This window comes from Hordeum vulgare, chromosome 7H, assembly GCF_904849725.1.
Source record: "Hordeum vulgare subsp. vulgare chromosome 7H, MorexV3_pseudomolecules_assembly, whole genome shotgun sequence".
Classification (NCBI taxonomy): Eukaryota; Viridiplantae; Streptophyta; class Magnoliopsida; order Poales; family Poaceae; genus Hordeum; species Hordeum vulgare.
Genome location: NC_058524.1, coordinates 460,919,113 through 460,937,251, shown reverse-complemented (window position 1 = coordinate 460,937,251; position 18,139 = coordinate 460,919,113). Strand labels below are relative to the sequence as shown.

The window sequence follows — 18,139 nt, the reverse complement described above, 5'->3', positions numbered from 1 at the left end:
CAGATTGAGTTTTTTGCAGGTTCAAAGTTCTTCCGCGGTCGCAAACTCCGGTCTCAACACAAAAAAAAAACTTAGCTGCGATCCAGAATCGCCTAAGTATTAACCTTCTCCGAGTGTGCACTACACGTCACACTCGGGGGCTTAGCTGCGATCCAGAATCGCCTAAGTATTAACCTTCTCCGAGTGTGCACTACACGTCACACTCGGGGATTTGCTACGATCCAGAATCGCCTAAGTATTAACTTTCTCCGAGTGTGCACTTAACGTCACACTCGAGGATTTAGCTACGATCCAGAATCGCCTAAGTATTAACATTCTCCGAGTGTGCACTACACGTCACACTCGGGGGCTTAGCTGCGATCCAGCATCGCCTAAGTATTAACTTTCTCCGAGTGCGCACTTAACGTCACACACGGGGGCTTAGCTGCGATCCAGCATCGCCTAAGTATTAACTTTCTCCGAGTGTGCACTTAACGTCACACTCGAGGGCTTAGCTGCGATCCAGCATCGCCTAAGTATTAACCTTCTCCGAGTGTGCACTACACGTCACACTCGGGGGCTTAGCTGCGATCCAGAACCGCCTAAGTATTAACTTTCTCCGAGTGTGCACTACACGTCACACTCGGGGGCTTAGCTGCGATCCAGCATCGCTTAAGTATTAACCTTCTCCGAGTGTGCACTACACGTCACACTCGGGGGCTTAGCTGCGATCCAGAATCGCCTAAGTATTAACCTTCTCCGAGTGTGCACTACACGTCACACTCGGAGGCTTAGTTGCGATCCAGAATCGCCTAAGTATTAACTTTCTCCGAGTGTGCACTACACGTCACACTCGGGGGCTTAGCTGCGATCCAGCATCGCCTAAGTATTAACCTTCTCCGAGTGTGCGCTACACATCACACTCGGGGGCTTAGCTGCGATCCAGCATCGCCTAAGTATTAACCTTCTCCGAGTGTACTCTTAACGTCACACTCGGAGACTTAGGGAATTCCACGGACCCTCAATGAGGCTCATGCAGATGTCAAAACAACTGACATGTTCCGAATGTTTGCCTTTGGCTTCACCAAGAAACGCCAAACAAAAACTCGAGTCAACATTGCAACAGAAGAGCAAAAGAATCAATTCAAAGTTCAACCAAAGATAGTGGCTCGTGTGGATCAAGCTTACCCACACCGAACCAAGAATGTGAAGGCCAACAGCAGTGGCCAAAGTTTCTTACAGATCCGCACTCGGCATATCGAGGATATAAGTGTTTTTACGCTTCATCTGGATTAACACCAGGACTGGAGGGCTCCACGAATGTGTCCAGATCAATACCGTCGGCGATGCGGGTGGCGCTTTCAAGGAAGGTTTCCATGAAGTCTTCGAATCGAAGTTTCTTCGTGTTGGCCACCTTCAACATCTTCAACTTATCCTCGCGCACCTCCTTGCAATGGACTCGGACCAGGGACAGAGCAACATCTGCACCACAACAAGCTGCAGATTTCTTCCACGACTGCACTCGGTTGGGAATCTCCTCCAGTCGGGTCATCAGGTTCTCCATCTCCTGCCGCGACTCATCTTCTGGCCAAAGCTCCTTGTCGATTCGGGCGATGACTTCTCTCAGTCGACCGATGAAAGGACCAACTTTGCCCACGCGGATGTGTGCACGGAGCAGATCCCGATTGGCGTCCTCGCCGAGTGGAACGTTCTCAAGAATCGACCGCTCCACGTCAGCTGCTTCAGCTTCGGCGTCAAAGCAAAAATCTGCGACAACAGGACAAATAGACAATAAGTGCCGAGTGTGACGCGCATAACACAACTACTCGGAAAAAGCAGGACTTACCAGCCAGACGCGTCATCATCTGCCGAGCCCAGTCGCTGACATATTTCTCCTATGCTCTGCACCGTTTGTTCAGCACGTCCATCTGACCCATCAGAGCAGTCCTTTGTTTCCCCATCTTTTCCACTTCCTCAGTCAACACCTTGTTCGCTTCCCGAGCCTGCTCCAATGACTTCTCTCGTCCCTCCAGAGCATCCTTCATGCCAGCCATTGCGAGCATGGCCGCATCAAGCTCACCAACGAGCTGATTCCTCTCCACCTTGAGAGTCTCATAGGTTGTTCCCATTTCACAGGTTTTCTGCCACCAAACACCAAGGGACAATCAGAAAATTCAACAATAAAAGTCTAAGTTCTTCAGACCCCTGCCGACGCAAGCAGTCGACAACGGTCTCGGGGACTACACCCAGTGGGTTCACTAAGAGTGACCCCACTAGCACGCAACTCAAGCAGGCCCGCCCTATTGAGCTGCATGTTACCACCTACGCCTACGAGGCCAATACTACCCGACCTGAGTAGAACTTACTCTCGGAGACTCTTACAGAAAGTGCACTCCGAGTGCCACAACTGCTAGCAGTCAGTCATGTTATTTACAAACCTGACCAAAGCAAAGACAATATGTATAAAGACAACTGCCGGTGCAAGCACTCGACAGAAGTCTCGGGGACTACACCCACTGGGTTCACTCAGAGTGAACCCATTGCAAACAACAGCTACTATCCAAAAACACCCAGTGGGTTACAAGAGAAAAATAAATACTTACTAGTCAACTTACTCGGATATCATCCCGCAGCTCCACGCTCCGCTGGTACAAGGACGCGACGGAGTCGTAGGCCCTCTTGGCCTCCCCAGCCATCAGCTCTGCCTGCACCATGGCTCCCTTGGCCGCTCCCACCTGCTCCTCCGGGAGAAGCTGGATGTTGAACTCGACATTCGACGAGCCTGGCATCGTCGGAAGCTCCTGAGGCATCCCGAGGTCCGCTCCAGTCGGCACCTCAACCACCAGCGCCGGTTCAGTCGGCGGCAGCGCCTCAGTCGGTGGCACGTTGGCGGCGAGAGCAGCAACAGGCGGAGCGGCCTCAAGAACGGGCTCCGCAGCCTGTTCAGCTCTCCCCTGATCGCCCTCGTCCACACAAATCGCCCCTGATAGACCGACCGACGCAAGATCTCAGAAAAAGAAAGAGGCAGAACCTGTGATAGAATAAAACACTCGAAGTCACTACAACGCACCTGGCTGGGACGAGACGACGTTGTCCGTGTCCATGAGGTCATCTTCTTGGCGCGCCGGAGAGGTGGCAGAAGTAGCAACTCTGTCGATTGAAATCCATTCGACCAATGAACAAGAATTCACTCGGATATCAGAAGAAATTAGAAGATCGATACACTTACGTGGAGGTGACGGCAACAGCAACCCTCATCCGTGGCAGAGCCTTCCGAGGTTTTGACCCACTCGGTTTGGCCGCCTTGGAAGACTGACCCGCAGGTTCAGCGGCAGCATCCCTGGCCCTTTTAGTGCTCTGAGCACTCGGGACCACCGGGGCAGTGGGCGGAGCACTCGAAGATGCTGGAGGGGCCGAGGGAACGGCAGGCTCGTGTCGGCGCTTGGTCCGATGTTCTGTTTGCGGAGGCGGAGAGTCCTGCTCTTCGTCTTCCTCCTCTTCCTCGCTGGTCTCTTCCTCCGACTCCCAGCTGTCGGAGACATATTCAGCGCTCTCCACGCTGCCCTCCTGGCTGCCTTCCTCCTCCTCGGCCGGGTTCCCGTTCGAGACGGGAGAAAACCAGTTGGTCCACTCCTGCATAAAATTCAGTCGGCCACATCAGACGTCGCACAGAGATTCAAGCAAACGATAAGATTAAGACAGTTAAGAGCACTCGACAAGTGCCACTCACCTGATTCGGAGGAGGATTATCCGCGCAGAAGGGTTTCACTCGCCGAGATCCTTTGGGATTCTTGTAGGGGCCTGTGATCTGGAGCACCCACGAGGTCGCCCTCTCCTCTGTCACGCCCACAACGTTGGTTCGAGTGGAATCCTCGGGCCCCGTATAATGCCACATGGCGTGGTCGCGAGCCTGCAGGGGCTGGATACGCCGACCAAGGAAGACCTCCAGCAAGTCTATGCCAGTGACCCCCCTCCTAACGACATCTACGAGCGCCTCGACCAGAGGCTGGATGTCGTTCTTCTCCGCCCTCGTGAGTGCGAGTTGCTTAGGTGGGGCAGGCCGATCTAAACTAAAAGGAGGCAGCCCAGTCGATGCATTCGGACAAGCGATATCCTGGCAGTAGAACCACGTCGACTGCCAGTTCCTGACCGACTCACTTAACTGAAGAGCAGGATAACTACTCCGACTCTTTTTCTGGAAACCTAAGCCCCCGCAGAGCTAGAGGAGATGCGTCTTATCATCCGACTGGCTAAGTCGTTTGATGGTTTGGGATTTGGCGGAAAAGATGTGTTTGAACAAAACCCAATGGGGAGGGCAGCGGATGAAACACTCGCACAAAACTATAAAGGCAGAAAGATGGGCGATGGTATTCGGAGGAAAATGGTGAAATTGGGCCCCGAAGTGATCCATGATGCCCTTGAAGAAAGGATGCGGGGGCAAAGAAAAACCTCGGTAGACGTGGCTAAGCAGCAGGACGCGCTCCCCCTCCCGAGGCACTGGCTCGACCTCGTTCTCCGCCGACAGCCTCCAAGACTTGTGCACGATCATCCCGTGCTCCACCAGCTGCAACAGATTCCCCTCCGTCACCGTGGAGGGGAGGAAGTCGCCCTGGATCCATCCCGCCGGTAGCGGCCGCTGCCGCCGCTGAGCAGGCGCCGCCGTCTTCCCCTTCTTCTTCCTCGCCTCCATCTTGCTGGTCTGGCCCTTGGTCATGGCAGCAGCTGCGAGCCCTCGGGAGGAAGGAGAAGGGAGGAGTATAGGAGCACTGGAGGTGGCGAGAAGGGCGGAGCAGGCGAGAGCAAGGGATTCGTGGAGCGTAACGGAGAAGCCTCGCCACCGAGATTTAAATAGGGTTCCGACTGGGTCGCTGGTAGGTGGCCCCGAAACCTTATCCCCCCGACCCACCGCGGCGATATTAGTGGACATGTTGAAGGCGCGAGAATCGAGGCGTCAGGCGCTACTCGAGCGCGCTGGCATCATCCCCGCTGAGCGCGCGGAAACCGAAATTTGAGGATCCCGGAAAATCCGCCCCTGTCAGTTGACCGGTCGCGTCAGAAGATGCCGCCGAAGCACTCGGCTCCCGACAGTCTGTTTCGCGAGTACTTCCACTCGGATCTTCGATTGGAAAAGTCGAAATGGACCGAGGCAAGCAACGCCCAAGCCGAGTCTGCTCCAGTCGGATCCAACTTCAAACAGCGGTTCGTCGTTCCAACCCCAATCCATTCGGGGACTAATGATGGGGTTATAGTCCTAGGGTAGGGTCACAGGCCTGCCCTGTAGGTCCTACCCAGGGACTACCCCTCGCAGAGGACAAGACCCTTAGTCAACTCCAACTGAATTAAGGAATCCCTGTCGTCCAGTCGGTAACATACCCTCGGTCCTACAGCCGGCGACTAGCATTCGGAGTATATCGAGTCAACCGACTGTATACCACTCGGTACATCGTAACCCCCCTGGAGGGAAACGGTCATACGTTTCCGGGTGCATTTATTAGCATTACGGGCGTACGTTACCCGTAACGTGCACATTCAATCGCCACTACTCCACCCCTGTACCGGAACCGTTGTGGAGGGCAGCGCACTCTATATAAGCCACCCTCCCCCACTGGTAAAGGGGTTAGCAACTCATTGTATTCCCTATTCCACTCGACAACAAAGCTCCCTGAGCACTGAGACATAGGGTTATTACCTCCACCGCAGAGGGGCCCGAACTCATACATCCTCGCCGTAGTTGGGACTCTGCCCATCCTTTTCGTACCCTACACATCTACTGTCAGGCTTATACCCACGACAGGGTCTTTTGTCCCGGTTTGTGGCTCCAACCACTACTAGGGAAAACCCTAGAAGTAGCGCTAGAAATAATGATAGCAGTAGCGCTGGGCCAAGCGCTACTGCTATCGCGCTACAGCTAACTCTTAGCAGTAGCGCTAGTATGGGCAGCGCTACTGGTAAGTAATGTTAGCAGTAGCGCTTCCCTGTCCAGCGCTACTGATAGTTGCTTGTTCAATTTTTTGAATATGTTTTTATTTGTTTTTATGTTTTATTATAATTTTCAAATCTTTAAATTATTTGACAATTTAATCACTGCTCCACCGTGGATCACTCATTCCAAATCGTCTAACTTCCCGGCTGGTTACCCATCCTGTCACTGCTTCAGCCCGAGCACGCTTAACTTCCTCGTTCTACCGCCCCTAGTTTCCAAGTATGCACTTGTTGTTTTCCTCACAATAGTAAGTTATCAATCATATTAACCCTTAGGTCTTCATGTCACATGATTTAATTTTTTTAAATCCAAATAGTTATTAAATTAAACAAACTAAGTAATAATAATATTCAATTTTAATTGAAAATAAAATAAGTAATAATTTTTTTTATTTTTTTCCTTATTTTCTAGAAAAACTTCTTTTTACCATACTTTTTTCACATTTGGAATTTTGAGCATCTCAGAAAAGTTCATCGGGCAAGCCCTGGTGAAATCAAGTCCCAATTTTTCTCTAGTTTTTTTTATGTATTAATATATTTTTTTCGACGTCGTACGCAAAAGTTATGGTCGTTTTACATTTTCCCCCTTTTTGGAAATATGGTCAAAATTCATATTTCAAAAGTTGTATACCAACTAGGCACTAAAACCTAACTACATCTCAAAGGATTTTATTTTTTGAAGATTTTATCTTTTTTTTATTTTCTACAAAACTAAAAAAGGCGGTCCACAGGGGGTGTCAGCCGCAACTAGCAGTAGCGCTTGCATACCCTAAAGCGCTACTACTAAGTGGGGCACTAGCAGCAGCGGTGCTGCAAAACAAAGCGCTACCGCTAAACACTTAGCAGTAGCGCTGGATTTTGGGCAACGCTGCTACTACATCTATCTTCGGTGGCATCGTCTGGTCCCACATAGTAGTAGCACGTTTTTAATAAGCAGCGCTACTGCAAATTAGCAGCAGCATTTGCTTTTTTCCAGCGCTACTGCTAAGGTCGTGCCTATAATATTTTTCCTAGTACTGAACCGGGACTAAAGGTGGGGCGCTTGGCCCACTCGCATGCACATTTAGTCCCTGTTGTAGCCACAACCCGGGACTAAAGCTCTATTTTCGGTGGCCCAAATTCCGTGCGAGAAGGGACCTTTAGTCCCGGTTGGTGGATCCAGCCGGGACTAAAGGTATATTTCTCTTTTTTGGTTTGTTTTGTTTTTCTAGACAGGAGAGTTTCTATTTTTAGATTTGGAATAACTGTTATACTATTTATAGTTTTTGAATGAATCTTTTTGGTTTAGGACAAAAAAACTACAAAATTTTTGTTAGTTCTAGTAGTTTTCAAATTTACATAGTTAAAATTTATTTACTTTGAAATTTATGAGAATCACAAGTTTGTGAATAACTTTACTTTAAAAAGAGATTTTTTTAGTCATTCTTTTTTCTGATGTTTAATATTAGTGTGTTTTATCATTATCTTAATTTTTTTAATTTTTAGGTTATTAAAAAAATGAAATGCCTTGCTAAGAGATGAGTATTCTTCCGAAACCCTGATACTTCAAAAAAATTGTCCATTTTGTACAGGAAGTACATCCAATTTTTGCCTTAACCCTCCCAACTTTTTACCACATGCTATATGGGTGAAATGATGATACATTGCCAAGTTTTAGCCTTTTCAGAGTTCATTTGTAGCACTTTTCAATTTCAGGGTCATTTAGCTCAAAAATAATTAAATGCCTGAAAAATAGCAAATGAGGTGAGAAAGGGTTGAAAATTGATGATGTGGCTTTGAATGAGGCATATTGAGCACATAAAAATTCTAGAATTAAAATAAGTTAAAAAAGATGAAATGCCTTTCTAAGAGATGAGTATTCGTCCGAAACCTTGATACTTCGAACGAGATTCTCCATTTTGTACACGAAGTGCATCCAGTTTTTGCCGTAACCCTCCTAACTTTTTAGAACACGCTATGTGGGTAAAATGGTGTTACCATGCAAAGTTTCAGCCTTTTGAGAGTTCGTTTGTAGCGCTTTTCAATTTCAGGGTCATTTAGCTAAAAAATCATTAAACGCATGGAAAATAGGAAATGTGGTGAGAAAGGGTTGCAAATTTATGAGGTGGCTTTGAATGATGTATATTTAGGGCACAAAAAGTCTTGAGTTGAAATAAGATTAAAAAATGTAATGCCTTTGTAAGAGATGAGTAATCGTTCGGAACCCTGATACTTCGAAAGAGATAGTCCAGCTAGCTACATAATGTTTCATTGCGTTTCAAATGCCAAAACACACACATATATAACTAGAAACTCACTAAGAAGAAAGTGATGACAGTGAAAACCGGTCACATCCGAGATTGGAATTTTGGGGTATAAACTTTTTCTTCGTGTGTGTCCCTTTGCGCCGTAACAATGAACAATCTTCATCATTTAACATGATGCTTGGATCAGTCTTCACTTTGAAGGGAGGAATTTCGTGAAACTTTTCATAATCTTCTGATATGTTTGTCTTGTCCTCCGCTCCGACGATGTTTCTTTTTCCTGAAAGAACTATGTAGCGCTTTTGCTCATCGTATGATGTATTCGCTTCCTTATCTTTTTTTTCTCGGCTTGTTAGACATGTCCTTCACATAGAAAACCTGCGCCACATCATTGCCTAGAACGAATGGTTCATTTGTGTACCCAAGATTGTTGAGATACACTGTTTTCATTCCGCACCTCGGGTCTTCCTTTACCCCGCCTCCTTTCAGATTGACCCATTTGTGCCTAAACAAAGGGACCTTCAAATTGTTTCCATAGTCAAGTTCCCATATCTCCTCTATGTAACCATAATATGTGTCCTATGGCCTATTGTTGGTGTTTGCTGCATCAAAGCAGACACAAGTGTTTTGGTTGGTGCTCTTTTTATCTTGGACGAATGTGGAAAATGTATTCCCATTTATCTCATACCCTTTGAAAGTCTATATAATCAAAGATGGTGACTTGGCCAGCAAGTACGAGTCATCTCCAACTTCAGGGTCATGCATGAGACGTGCTTGCAACCAACCGCTGAATGACATCATGTGTGTATGTTTGAACCAGGGATCAGACTGCTCCGGGTTCTTGGAACGTACAGTATCCATATGTTCCTCGATATACGGAGCCATCAAGGTGAAATTTTATAGAACTGTGTAGTGTGCTTGCGCCCAAGAATGCCTGTTCGTACATATTACTGAATCCTTTCCTAGCGTGCCTTTTCCACCTAGTATGCCCTCATACCGCGATTTGGGAAGACCAATCGACTTAATATCAGGAATAAAGTCAACACAAAACTTAATGACCTCCTCTGTTTCATGGCCATTGGACATGCTTCCTTCTGGCCTAGCACGGTTGTGAACATATGTATTTAAGACTCCCATGAACCTATGGAAGGGGAACATATTGTGTAGAAATACAGGGCCCAGCATGGCAATCTCTTCGACTAGGTCAACTAGGACGTGCTTCATGATATTGAAGAAGGATGTTGGCAACATCAACTCGAAACTGACAAGACAATGCACCAAATCATTCTGTAACCTTGGTAGGATTTTTGGATCGATTACCTGCTGAGCGATTGCATTGAGGAATGCACATAGCTTCACAATGGCTGATCCGACGGTTTCCGGTAGAAGCCCCTCAACGAAACCGGAAGAAATTGCGTCATAATCACGTGGCAGTAATGAGACTTTAGGTTCTAGAATTTTTTCTCTGCCATATTTATTATTCCCTTTATATTCGATGAGTAGCCAGACGGGACCTTTATACTGAGCAGTCATTCAAAGAAGATTTCCTTCTCTTGTTTGGTAAGAGCGTAGCTTGCACGACCTTCATACTGCTTTGCATGCATGCCACTTTTTAGTGCATACATTGCTGGTCCTCTCGTGCCTCCAGTGTATCTTTTGTCTTCCCATACACGCCCAAGAAGCCTAGAAGGTTCACGCAAAGATTCTTCATCACGTGCATCACGTCTATTGCAGAACGGACCTCTAGTACTTTCCAATAAGGTAGGTCCCAAAATATAGATTTCTTCTTTCACATGTGTGCTTGTCTGTCAACGTCATTCGGAACTGATTGTCTGCCAGGACCATTTACAAAAATTACTTTTAAATCCTTGACCATATGAAGTATATGATCATCAGTACAGTGGTCAGGCTTCTTCCGGTGATCTTTCTCACCTTTGAAATGCTTGCCTTCTTTTCTTAAGAGATGCTTGATCGGAAGAAATCGACGATGTCCTAGGTACACATTTTTCTTATGTTTATCCAAGTATATACTTTTGGTATCATCTAAACAGGCGTGCATCCGTGGTATCCCTTGTTTGTCTGTCCTGAAAGGTTACTAAGAGCTGGTCAATCATTGATGGTTACGAACAGCAATGCTCGTAGGTCAAATTCCTCTTGTTTGTGCTCATCCCACACACGTACATCTTTGATATCCCATAGCTGTAAAAGTTCTTCAACTAATGGCCTAAGGTACACATCAATATCGTTGCTGGGTTGTTTGGGGCCTTAGATGAGCACTGGCATCATAATGAACTTCCGCTTCATGCACAACCAAGGAGGAAGGTTATAGATAGATAGAGTCACGGGCCAGGTGCTATGATTGTTGCTCTGCTCTCCAAAAAGATTAATGCCATCTGTACTTAAACCAAAAGGATTAATGCCATCATAATGCACTTCAGCTTCTTCCCCCATTGTAGTACCATCGTATTCACGGTACCATCTGCACTTGTGTCATCTCCAAAGTCCGACTACTCTCTCCCGATTTTCCTCCATTGCGACCCATCTCCGGGTACTCTCAACTTCCCGTCTTTCTTACGCCCGTCTTTGTGCCATCGCATCAACTTGGCACGCTCTTTGTTTTGGAACAAACATTTCAACCATGGTATTATAGGAGCATACCACATCACCTTGGCAAGAATCCTCTTCCTGGGGTGCTAGACGTCAACATCGTCACCAGGGTCATCGCGGCCGATATTATAGCGGTCGGCACCGCATACCGGGCATGCATTCAAATTCTCGTACTCCTAAACGCGGTACAGGATGCAATCATTAGGGCATGCATGTATCTTCTGCACCTCTAAACCTAGAGGGCAGATAGCCTTCTTTGCTTCGTACGTATTGTCGGGCAATTGTTGTCCTTTGGAAGCATCTTCTTTAACAATTTCAATAACTTTTCAAAACCCTTGTCAGATACACCATTCTCTGCCTTCCATTGCAGCAATTCGAGTGTGGTACCCAGCTTCTTCTTCTCATCTTCGCAATTTGGGTACAACAATTTCTTGTGATCCTCTAACATGCGCTGCAACTTTAGCTTCTCCTTTTCACTTGCGCAGTTCCTCTTTGCATCAGCAATGGCCCAACCAAGATCATCAGCGGGCTCATCTGAAGGATCTACTTCAGCTTCTTCCCCCATTGTAGTACCATCGTATTCATGGAACGAAGGATAGCTGTCATCATCCTCTTCTTCTTCATTGTCTTCCATTAGAACCCCTCTTTCTCCGTGTTTGGTCCAACAGTTATAGCTGGACATGAAACCGGACGTAAAGAGGTGGACGTGTCTTGACTTAGAGTAAGTTTTATCATTCTTACAGACAGCACATGGACAATACATAAAACTATCCCGCTGGTTTGCCTTAGTCGTACGCACAAAACTCTGCAACTCATTAATGAACTGGGGAGAGCGTCAGTCATCGTACATCCATTGTCGGCTCATCTTCATTACACAAGACAAAAAGACCAAATTAATACAAGTTCATACATAAGGTTCATACACACTTATTCTCATAAAACAACATAGAAGAGTTTCTAGCTAAAGCATTTTAATACAACAACAAATGCGATCAAGATGGCAACTAAGGTAACAACTGATCCAACAACATAGTGATACCAAGCCTCCTTATTAAGGGCATATTTTCTAATCCTTCTAATCTTCAAGTGCATTGCATCCATCTTGATCTTGTGATCATCGACGACATCGGCAACATACAACTCCAATTTCATCTTCTCTTCTTCAATTCTTTTCAATTTTTCTTTCAAATACTCATTTTCTTTTTCAACTAAATTTAACCTATCGACAAGAGGGTCGATTGCAATTTCCGCTTCACATACCTCCTAGATAAAAAAAATATATGTCAACTTGATGGGCATAATTGTCATATAAATGAGAAATGCAACAAAGAGTTATAAAAAAGAATATATAACATCAGAATTATAAACCGGACTAGGGCCGACGGGGACGGATATCAAGACCATGACACTATGTATAACAAAATCATACAGGTAAGAAAACTATCTAAATCATACAATAATAATATTTTTTGGAATAAAAAGGATAAGAACAAGAGAATCAACAAGGTGGTGCCGGTGACGAGACGGTGCGAGCGATCAACAGTGGTTAGGATGGAGACGGGAAGGCACTAAGTAAACTACATCTACACATATGCAAACTAAGAAGTTAATTTGAGCTCAAATTGCATATAAATCAATTAAACTCCCACATAATTACTCCCAAACTAAAACTCACAAATCACTATATAATTATGGAGCATTTAGCAATGAGAGATGAAAGGACAAAGTTGATAACCTTTGTGAACACTCGGATTGGATGGGGTGCCTCAAATCTTGACAAATCTGGGAAAAAAATTGAGGATGAACTCGAGCAAGGGAATAAAACAGAGGAGAGAAAGGGGAAAACAGAGAGCTTGGACTCGGGCTGGACGAAGCACTATTTATAGTGATACTTTTAGTCCCTGTTGGGGATACAAATCGGGACTAAAGATATATATATATATATATCTCTAGTCCCGGTTTATATTACCAACCGGGACTAATGACCCTCGCAGGGGCCCCAGCCTGACAAAACCATGCCACCACCCCTTTAGTTCCGGTTCGTAACACAAACCAGGACTAGAGGTTATTAATAAACAGGGACTAAAAGCATTCCTCACGAATGAAAATACTGATCACATTAGTCCCGTTTTAAAAGCAAACCGAGACTAATAATCCAAACGTAAGGTCTGTTTTTTACTAGTGCATTCGGGAGCTGAAAATCTACTCTCTTAAAAGAATTGACACGCTTATACCATGTACTAGGCACACAACAAATGTGACAAAAAAAAAGGAGAGCAGCCGACGTTGTTGTCACTACAAGAGTCTAGTGGCAAGTGTCAACGTTCTCCTATTTCTTCCTTTCCCACACAACTCAGTCATTAGGCAATGTATTGATAATGAGTCCCCCTCCCCACATCCAATTATATATCCCCCAACGGCCATCACAAAATAACAAGAGTAGTATACTCCCCAATTCCTTGAGACTATAGAAAAAGGGATGGGACGGAATACCAGTCATGAAAGCTAGTCAATGTGGCGGAATTACTACTTGTCCATTCCCCCGTCCCCTATTTTAATTCCTAGCTAGTACATCACTCGCTTGCTTATGTGAGGCGTGAGCTGCTTCCTCCCATCTCCCTACTAATTATTCCCATCACAGTCCCCTCTTCTTCCTGCCCCCATATCATTCCAATCCTAACATGGTGCGTCACATAGACTGCATGTAGAGAGATAGACGAGGTCAAGGACAAGCGGTGGAGGCCAGGAGGCCCGGGCATGGGGGAGGTGAAGGAGAAGGAGGCGCTGGCGGAGATACTTGAAGACCATCGTAAGGGATCTTCCGATGACTCCGTACCACGCGCGGGGCTGGACCTCAACGAAGGCTTCAGCGAGGAAAGCGACCAAGGGGAAGACGGTGAGGAGAACGACGACGACGACGGTAGGAGCTCAAGCAACAACAACAGCGCCAACCATGAATCAGAAAGCAGCAGGGGTCGTCATGACAAGGCCGAGGGCAGCGGCGACAGGGTTCCCACGGTGCGGCAGTACAACCGGTCTAAGCACCCCCGGCTCCGGTGGACGCCGGACCTCCACATGGCGTTCCTCCATGCCGTCGAGCGGCTGGGCGGCCAAGAGAGTAAGTAACCCACTCCCATTCTTTTTTTGTGTATTATTTTTCGTCGTAATTAAATTTCCCCCCTTGATTCGTGATCTAAACTTTTATTTGTGCTAAATTTTCGACAGGAGCAACACCAAAGCTGGTGCTTCAGATGATGAATGTGAGGGGGCTCAGCATTGCTCATGTAAAAAGTCACTTGCAGGTAAAGGCAGAAAAAGGAACAGCCTACTTCTCATGACTGCTCGGTAGCTGTTCTTCTAGCTACTTGCTTCTTTCCTTCACACGACTAGCGTTGGACCTAACCCTTTACTTGTTCATCCCTTCGACTTTTCAGATGTACAGAAGCAAAAAGATAGAACACGAGTCCAGCCACGAGAGAGCAGCCATATCCTCAGGTTATTGATCCATGCAATCACGCTGATGGTGGATATCTCACTATTTTCACACTAGGAATTAATTTTCATGACCTTTTTTCTTTTTAATTTCTACAGTCTTTTCGCCCATGAATTTCCACATGAGGAGAGGGGACCATCCGTTCCATGACATGTTCTTCCAGCGAGCTGCCGGCTCGACCCTCTCCTCCAGGTTCAACGACGGCGGGGTCTTCGCGCCGAGAAATGCCGCCTTGCCGGATGCTAGCCGGATTTACGGGCTCCTCCAACGCCGGCAGCCTCCATTACAAACCTTCGACTTCAAGAACAGCACGAGCCTTAGGTACTAAAAGCAGGCCACTTACGGCATCCTACATTCCTACATGCATGTGTACTGATAAAACGGTCCTGCTGGCGAAGATCATGCTGAAACCCTAATCGGTACATGCCTGCGTCTAGGAATCAAGAATGGGCATTCTCCCAGCACGCGGCGGCGGCGAGGGCACGCGCAGTTAATGACAATGGTCCTGGGAAAGGGCTCATCCACGAGATGATTTTCAGGAAGGACGGCAAGCCGACGGCCCATTTGTTCGACGTGAGGGACGTCGTCGCCCCCAGCGGGATGTCGTCGCCGTCAACAACAACCACGAGCCCGGCCGACCTTAGGTCAGATGGCCCAAAGATCGGAAGCATCAATTGGATCGGCAGCAGCTCTCGGCCACTCTCGAAGACAATGTCGGCTACTGGATTGGAGCAGGGCGTTCATGCTCAGCTCCCGTTTAGGTGGCGAGGTGCCGCGGGCAGCAATGGCTGCCACCCCAACGGCAACACTGCTGGCAGGACAACGTCATCTTCAGATCCCGTGGTGACATGTGCCGCAGGTTCCCCGCTCTTGGTACGCATCATTGTTTACACATCTTGCTTCTAATTGATACGTTCACTTTGTAATTAAGTCGCAGCTTAATTTGTCACAAAATATCAACAGCTAATTGTTGCTTCTGTACATGCAGCTGCCGAAGCAGGGAGTGCCGAGGGCTCCTGCCAAAGCTACTGAGGAGACGAGCATCGGAGCAGAGGCGAGGAGGACGAAGACATCGGCTGCGGTGGAGGAGAACGGATGGACGCCGGAGTTGCAGCTAAGCCTGAGCCCCAACGCGGGGGCAGACACTGGAGGAAGGGGCAAGAAGAGGAACAGCGCTGGGCAGGAGGTGAGCAGCGACAAGGTGCCACTCTCTCTCTCGCTGGCATTACATGGTGGCGTCGTCGACGACGACGGTGGCGGCCGGGATGGCAGGAGGTTAGAGGTAGCGACAGGTAGCAGCAGCAAGAAGGCCGCTCTGGGGCTGAGTACTTTGGATCTGACCATGTCGATCAAGGCATTGGAGTGAGATCTTTCAAGTACTTGTCCCAAGGTCTTCCAAAACTTGCACACTGCACCATGAGATTAATTAATAAGATTGTTGATCTAATTTAACCATGCATGCTTCCAGACAAATATATACATATATATTTATTATCTTGAGGGACATGTAGTAGCTACGATGACTATTCCGCCACATTATATCATTATATGGCCACATGCATGATCAGAACAAAAAATTGTCAGGCATGGTATCATTGGGCTTCTAAATCATATATATCTCTCTATACGAAATGAAACAAAATGCAAACTTTAATTTCTTGATAAAACGCTTATCATAATTAAAATTTCTTTTGCCCTAAGAGTTATTTTCGGTCACATTAATTAGGGCAGTCTTATATAAAATGCACACTTATTGATCAAACGCTTAATCATAAAATGTACTACTCCCTCCGTCACGGTTTAGAAGGCGTGTTTGAAAATTCTCTGAAACCTAGGTGGTTATTGATTGGCTGTGAGATGAGTTAAAAAATAGCATTCATACTATGCATGCATATAGAAGTAGCACAAGAGAATACTAATTAGTTGATAGGAGTAAATGCAATGTGCATTAAACCTTGTCTATTATGAAAATGCACGTAAATTTAACTGTGCCTTCTAAACGGTAACGGAGGTAATACTACGTATATCGAATTAATGGCATTAATAAATACTCATTCAGTCACAAATAAAAAATGTATTGGGTATTTCAATATGGACTGAAACAAGTGAACCACTATACTAAGACATGCCTTTATACATCCGATTCAAAAAAGATAGAATATTTTTTATATGAAAGGAGGGAGAGTAGATGTTTAGGTATATAGTGTACTACATATAATGACATTAAACTGTCCCAGTGCACTATATCATCTTGGTGTTATATATGTCTAAAACTATCCTTATTTAGTATCTTCTGTGAGAGGAAAGTTATGACATATTTTGGATTTGGTGCTAATATCTATATCTAGACTAAGATATGGTTGCTTTCTCTTTTCTCGTCAAATAGGGTGCCACATATTCTTAGTGTTGAAACAATACTAAGATCCCTTATTTGGGTGATAAATAAACTGGATTAATTTGTTTTGGTGTGCGTACTCAAATACATTAATCTTCTATTCTAGATTAGGATGTGCAATACTTTTTATAATTAAGTACACAACTCAGCTCAATTAACAAAATTAGTTATATCATCATAGAGTATTAGAAATAAGTGACCCACTAACTTCTATTTGCTATATTTCATAGTTGCAGTTTTGATTTCAAGAGAAACATGAAATCATACACATATAGAGTATTTATTTCACCTATAAACTACATAAAATGACTGGGGCTAATAATATGATAATATAATGCATGTTTACCCATTTGTTGATGACCAAGTTACACTTGTAAGTTCCATCGCGATATATAGCATATTATTTTTTGACGAGATTGATAATATTATGCATTTTACACAAGATTGATAATATTACCTTTCACGCCAAATTGAACATTTTGAGTCCAGGTCTTGCCAATTGCACCCTTAAAATATGTTTGTAACTATCTTATACAAAAACAAAGTTATGGTGGAGGCGTTGATCAGGGTATGTAGTAGCGAGTATTCATGACTGTATTTTTATTTTATTTTAGCTAGAATATAATTTTCTAAAGTATAATCTTAACTAGAATTATCCACCTAATCTGGTCAAGTACTTGCTCTAAAATTGGAAACATTGGCTGCCCAACAACCGCTTAAAATATGTTTCCCTTCCTCTATAATTTGCATATATGATGAATATTGGTATCCTATATTAGATAGAAAATGTCGATGTAGTAGTGTTGTAACATGAACAAAGTGAACTTACTTAGTTTTCATCTAAAATTTAATGTCCTCATATATACTATATGAGGTAAGCCAGGAAATAACAATTATGTTGTTTGTACTTAATCGACGATATATTTTGGGGAACATGGTGTTATAATCCAGAGTGTACAATGGCATGTCATATCTTTTTCATATTATCTGCCTACATAGTTATAACTCTTCTAAATGAAAATTCCAGAAAGCCTTTTCGTCCTACGTGAGTTCAAATGATCATTTCCAACACGTGTGTTACATTAACATGGTATTAGGTACTGTAAAAAAATATCATACTATATATCACATATTTAATTTTGCCATATACTACCTCCGTTCCTAAATATAAGTCTTTTTAGACATTTCAATAGGGAACTATATTAAGATATATATAGACATATTTTAGAGTGTAAGTTCACTCATTTTGCTCCGTATGTAGTCCCCTATTGAAATGTCTAAAAAGACTTATATTCACGAACGGAGGGAGTATGATAAATATCTTAGTCCGTATTTCATATGTATTGATAGAAAGTATTCAAGTTTCTGTTTCTCCTGAAAAATTGACGTTTGTCGGTTTGACTAGAAGACTTATTTGTTTTTCACATATTTCTCAATTTA

General features: G+C 45.0%; 1 protein-coding gene across 1 annotated transcript; it reads left to right on the top strand.

Moving 5' to 3' along the window:
* Positions 1-13,264: 13,264 nt before the first annotated feature.
* Positions 13,265-15,896, top strand: LOC123409899. The gene is made up of 6 exons (XM_045102774.1): positions 13,265-13,929; positions 14,037-14,113; positions 14,246-14,306; positions 14,403-14,625; positions 14,742-15,177; positions 15,293-15,896. The coding sequence occupies exons 1-6, from the start codon at positions 13,569-13,571 to the stop codon at positions 15,668-15,670; spliced, it is 1,536 nt and encodes a 511-aa protein (XP_044958709.1). The 5' UTR covers positions 13,265-13,568; the 3' UTR covers positions 15,671-15,896.
* Positions 15,897-18,139: the final 2,243 nt, after the last annotated feature.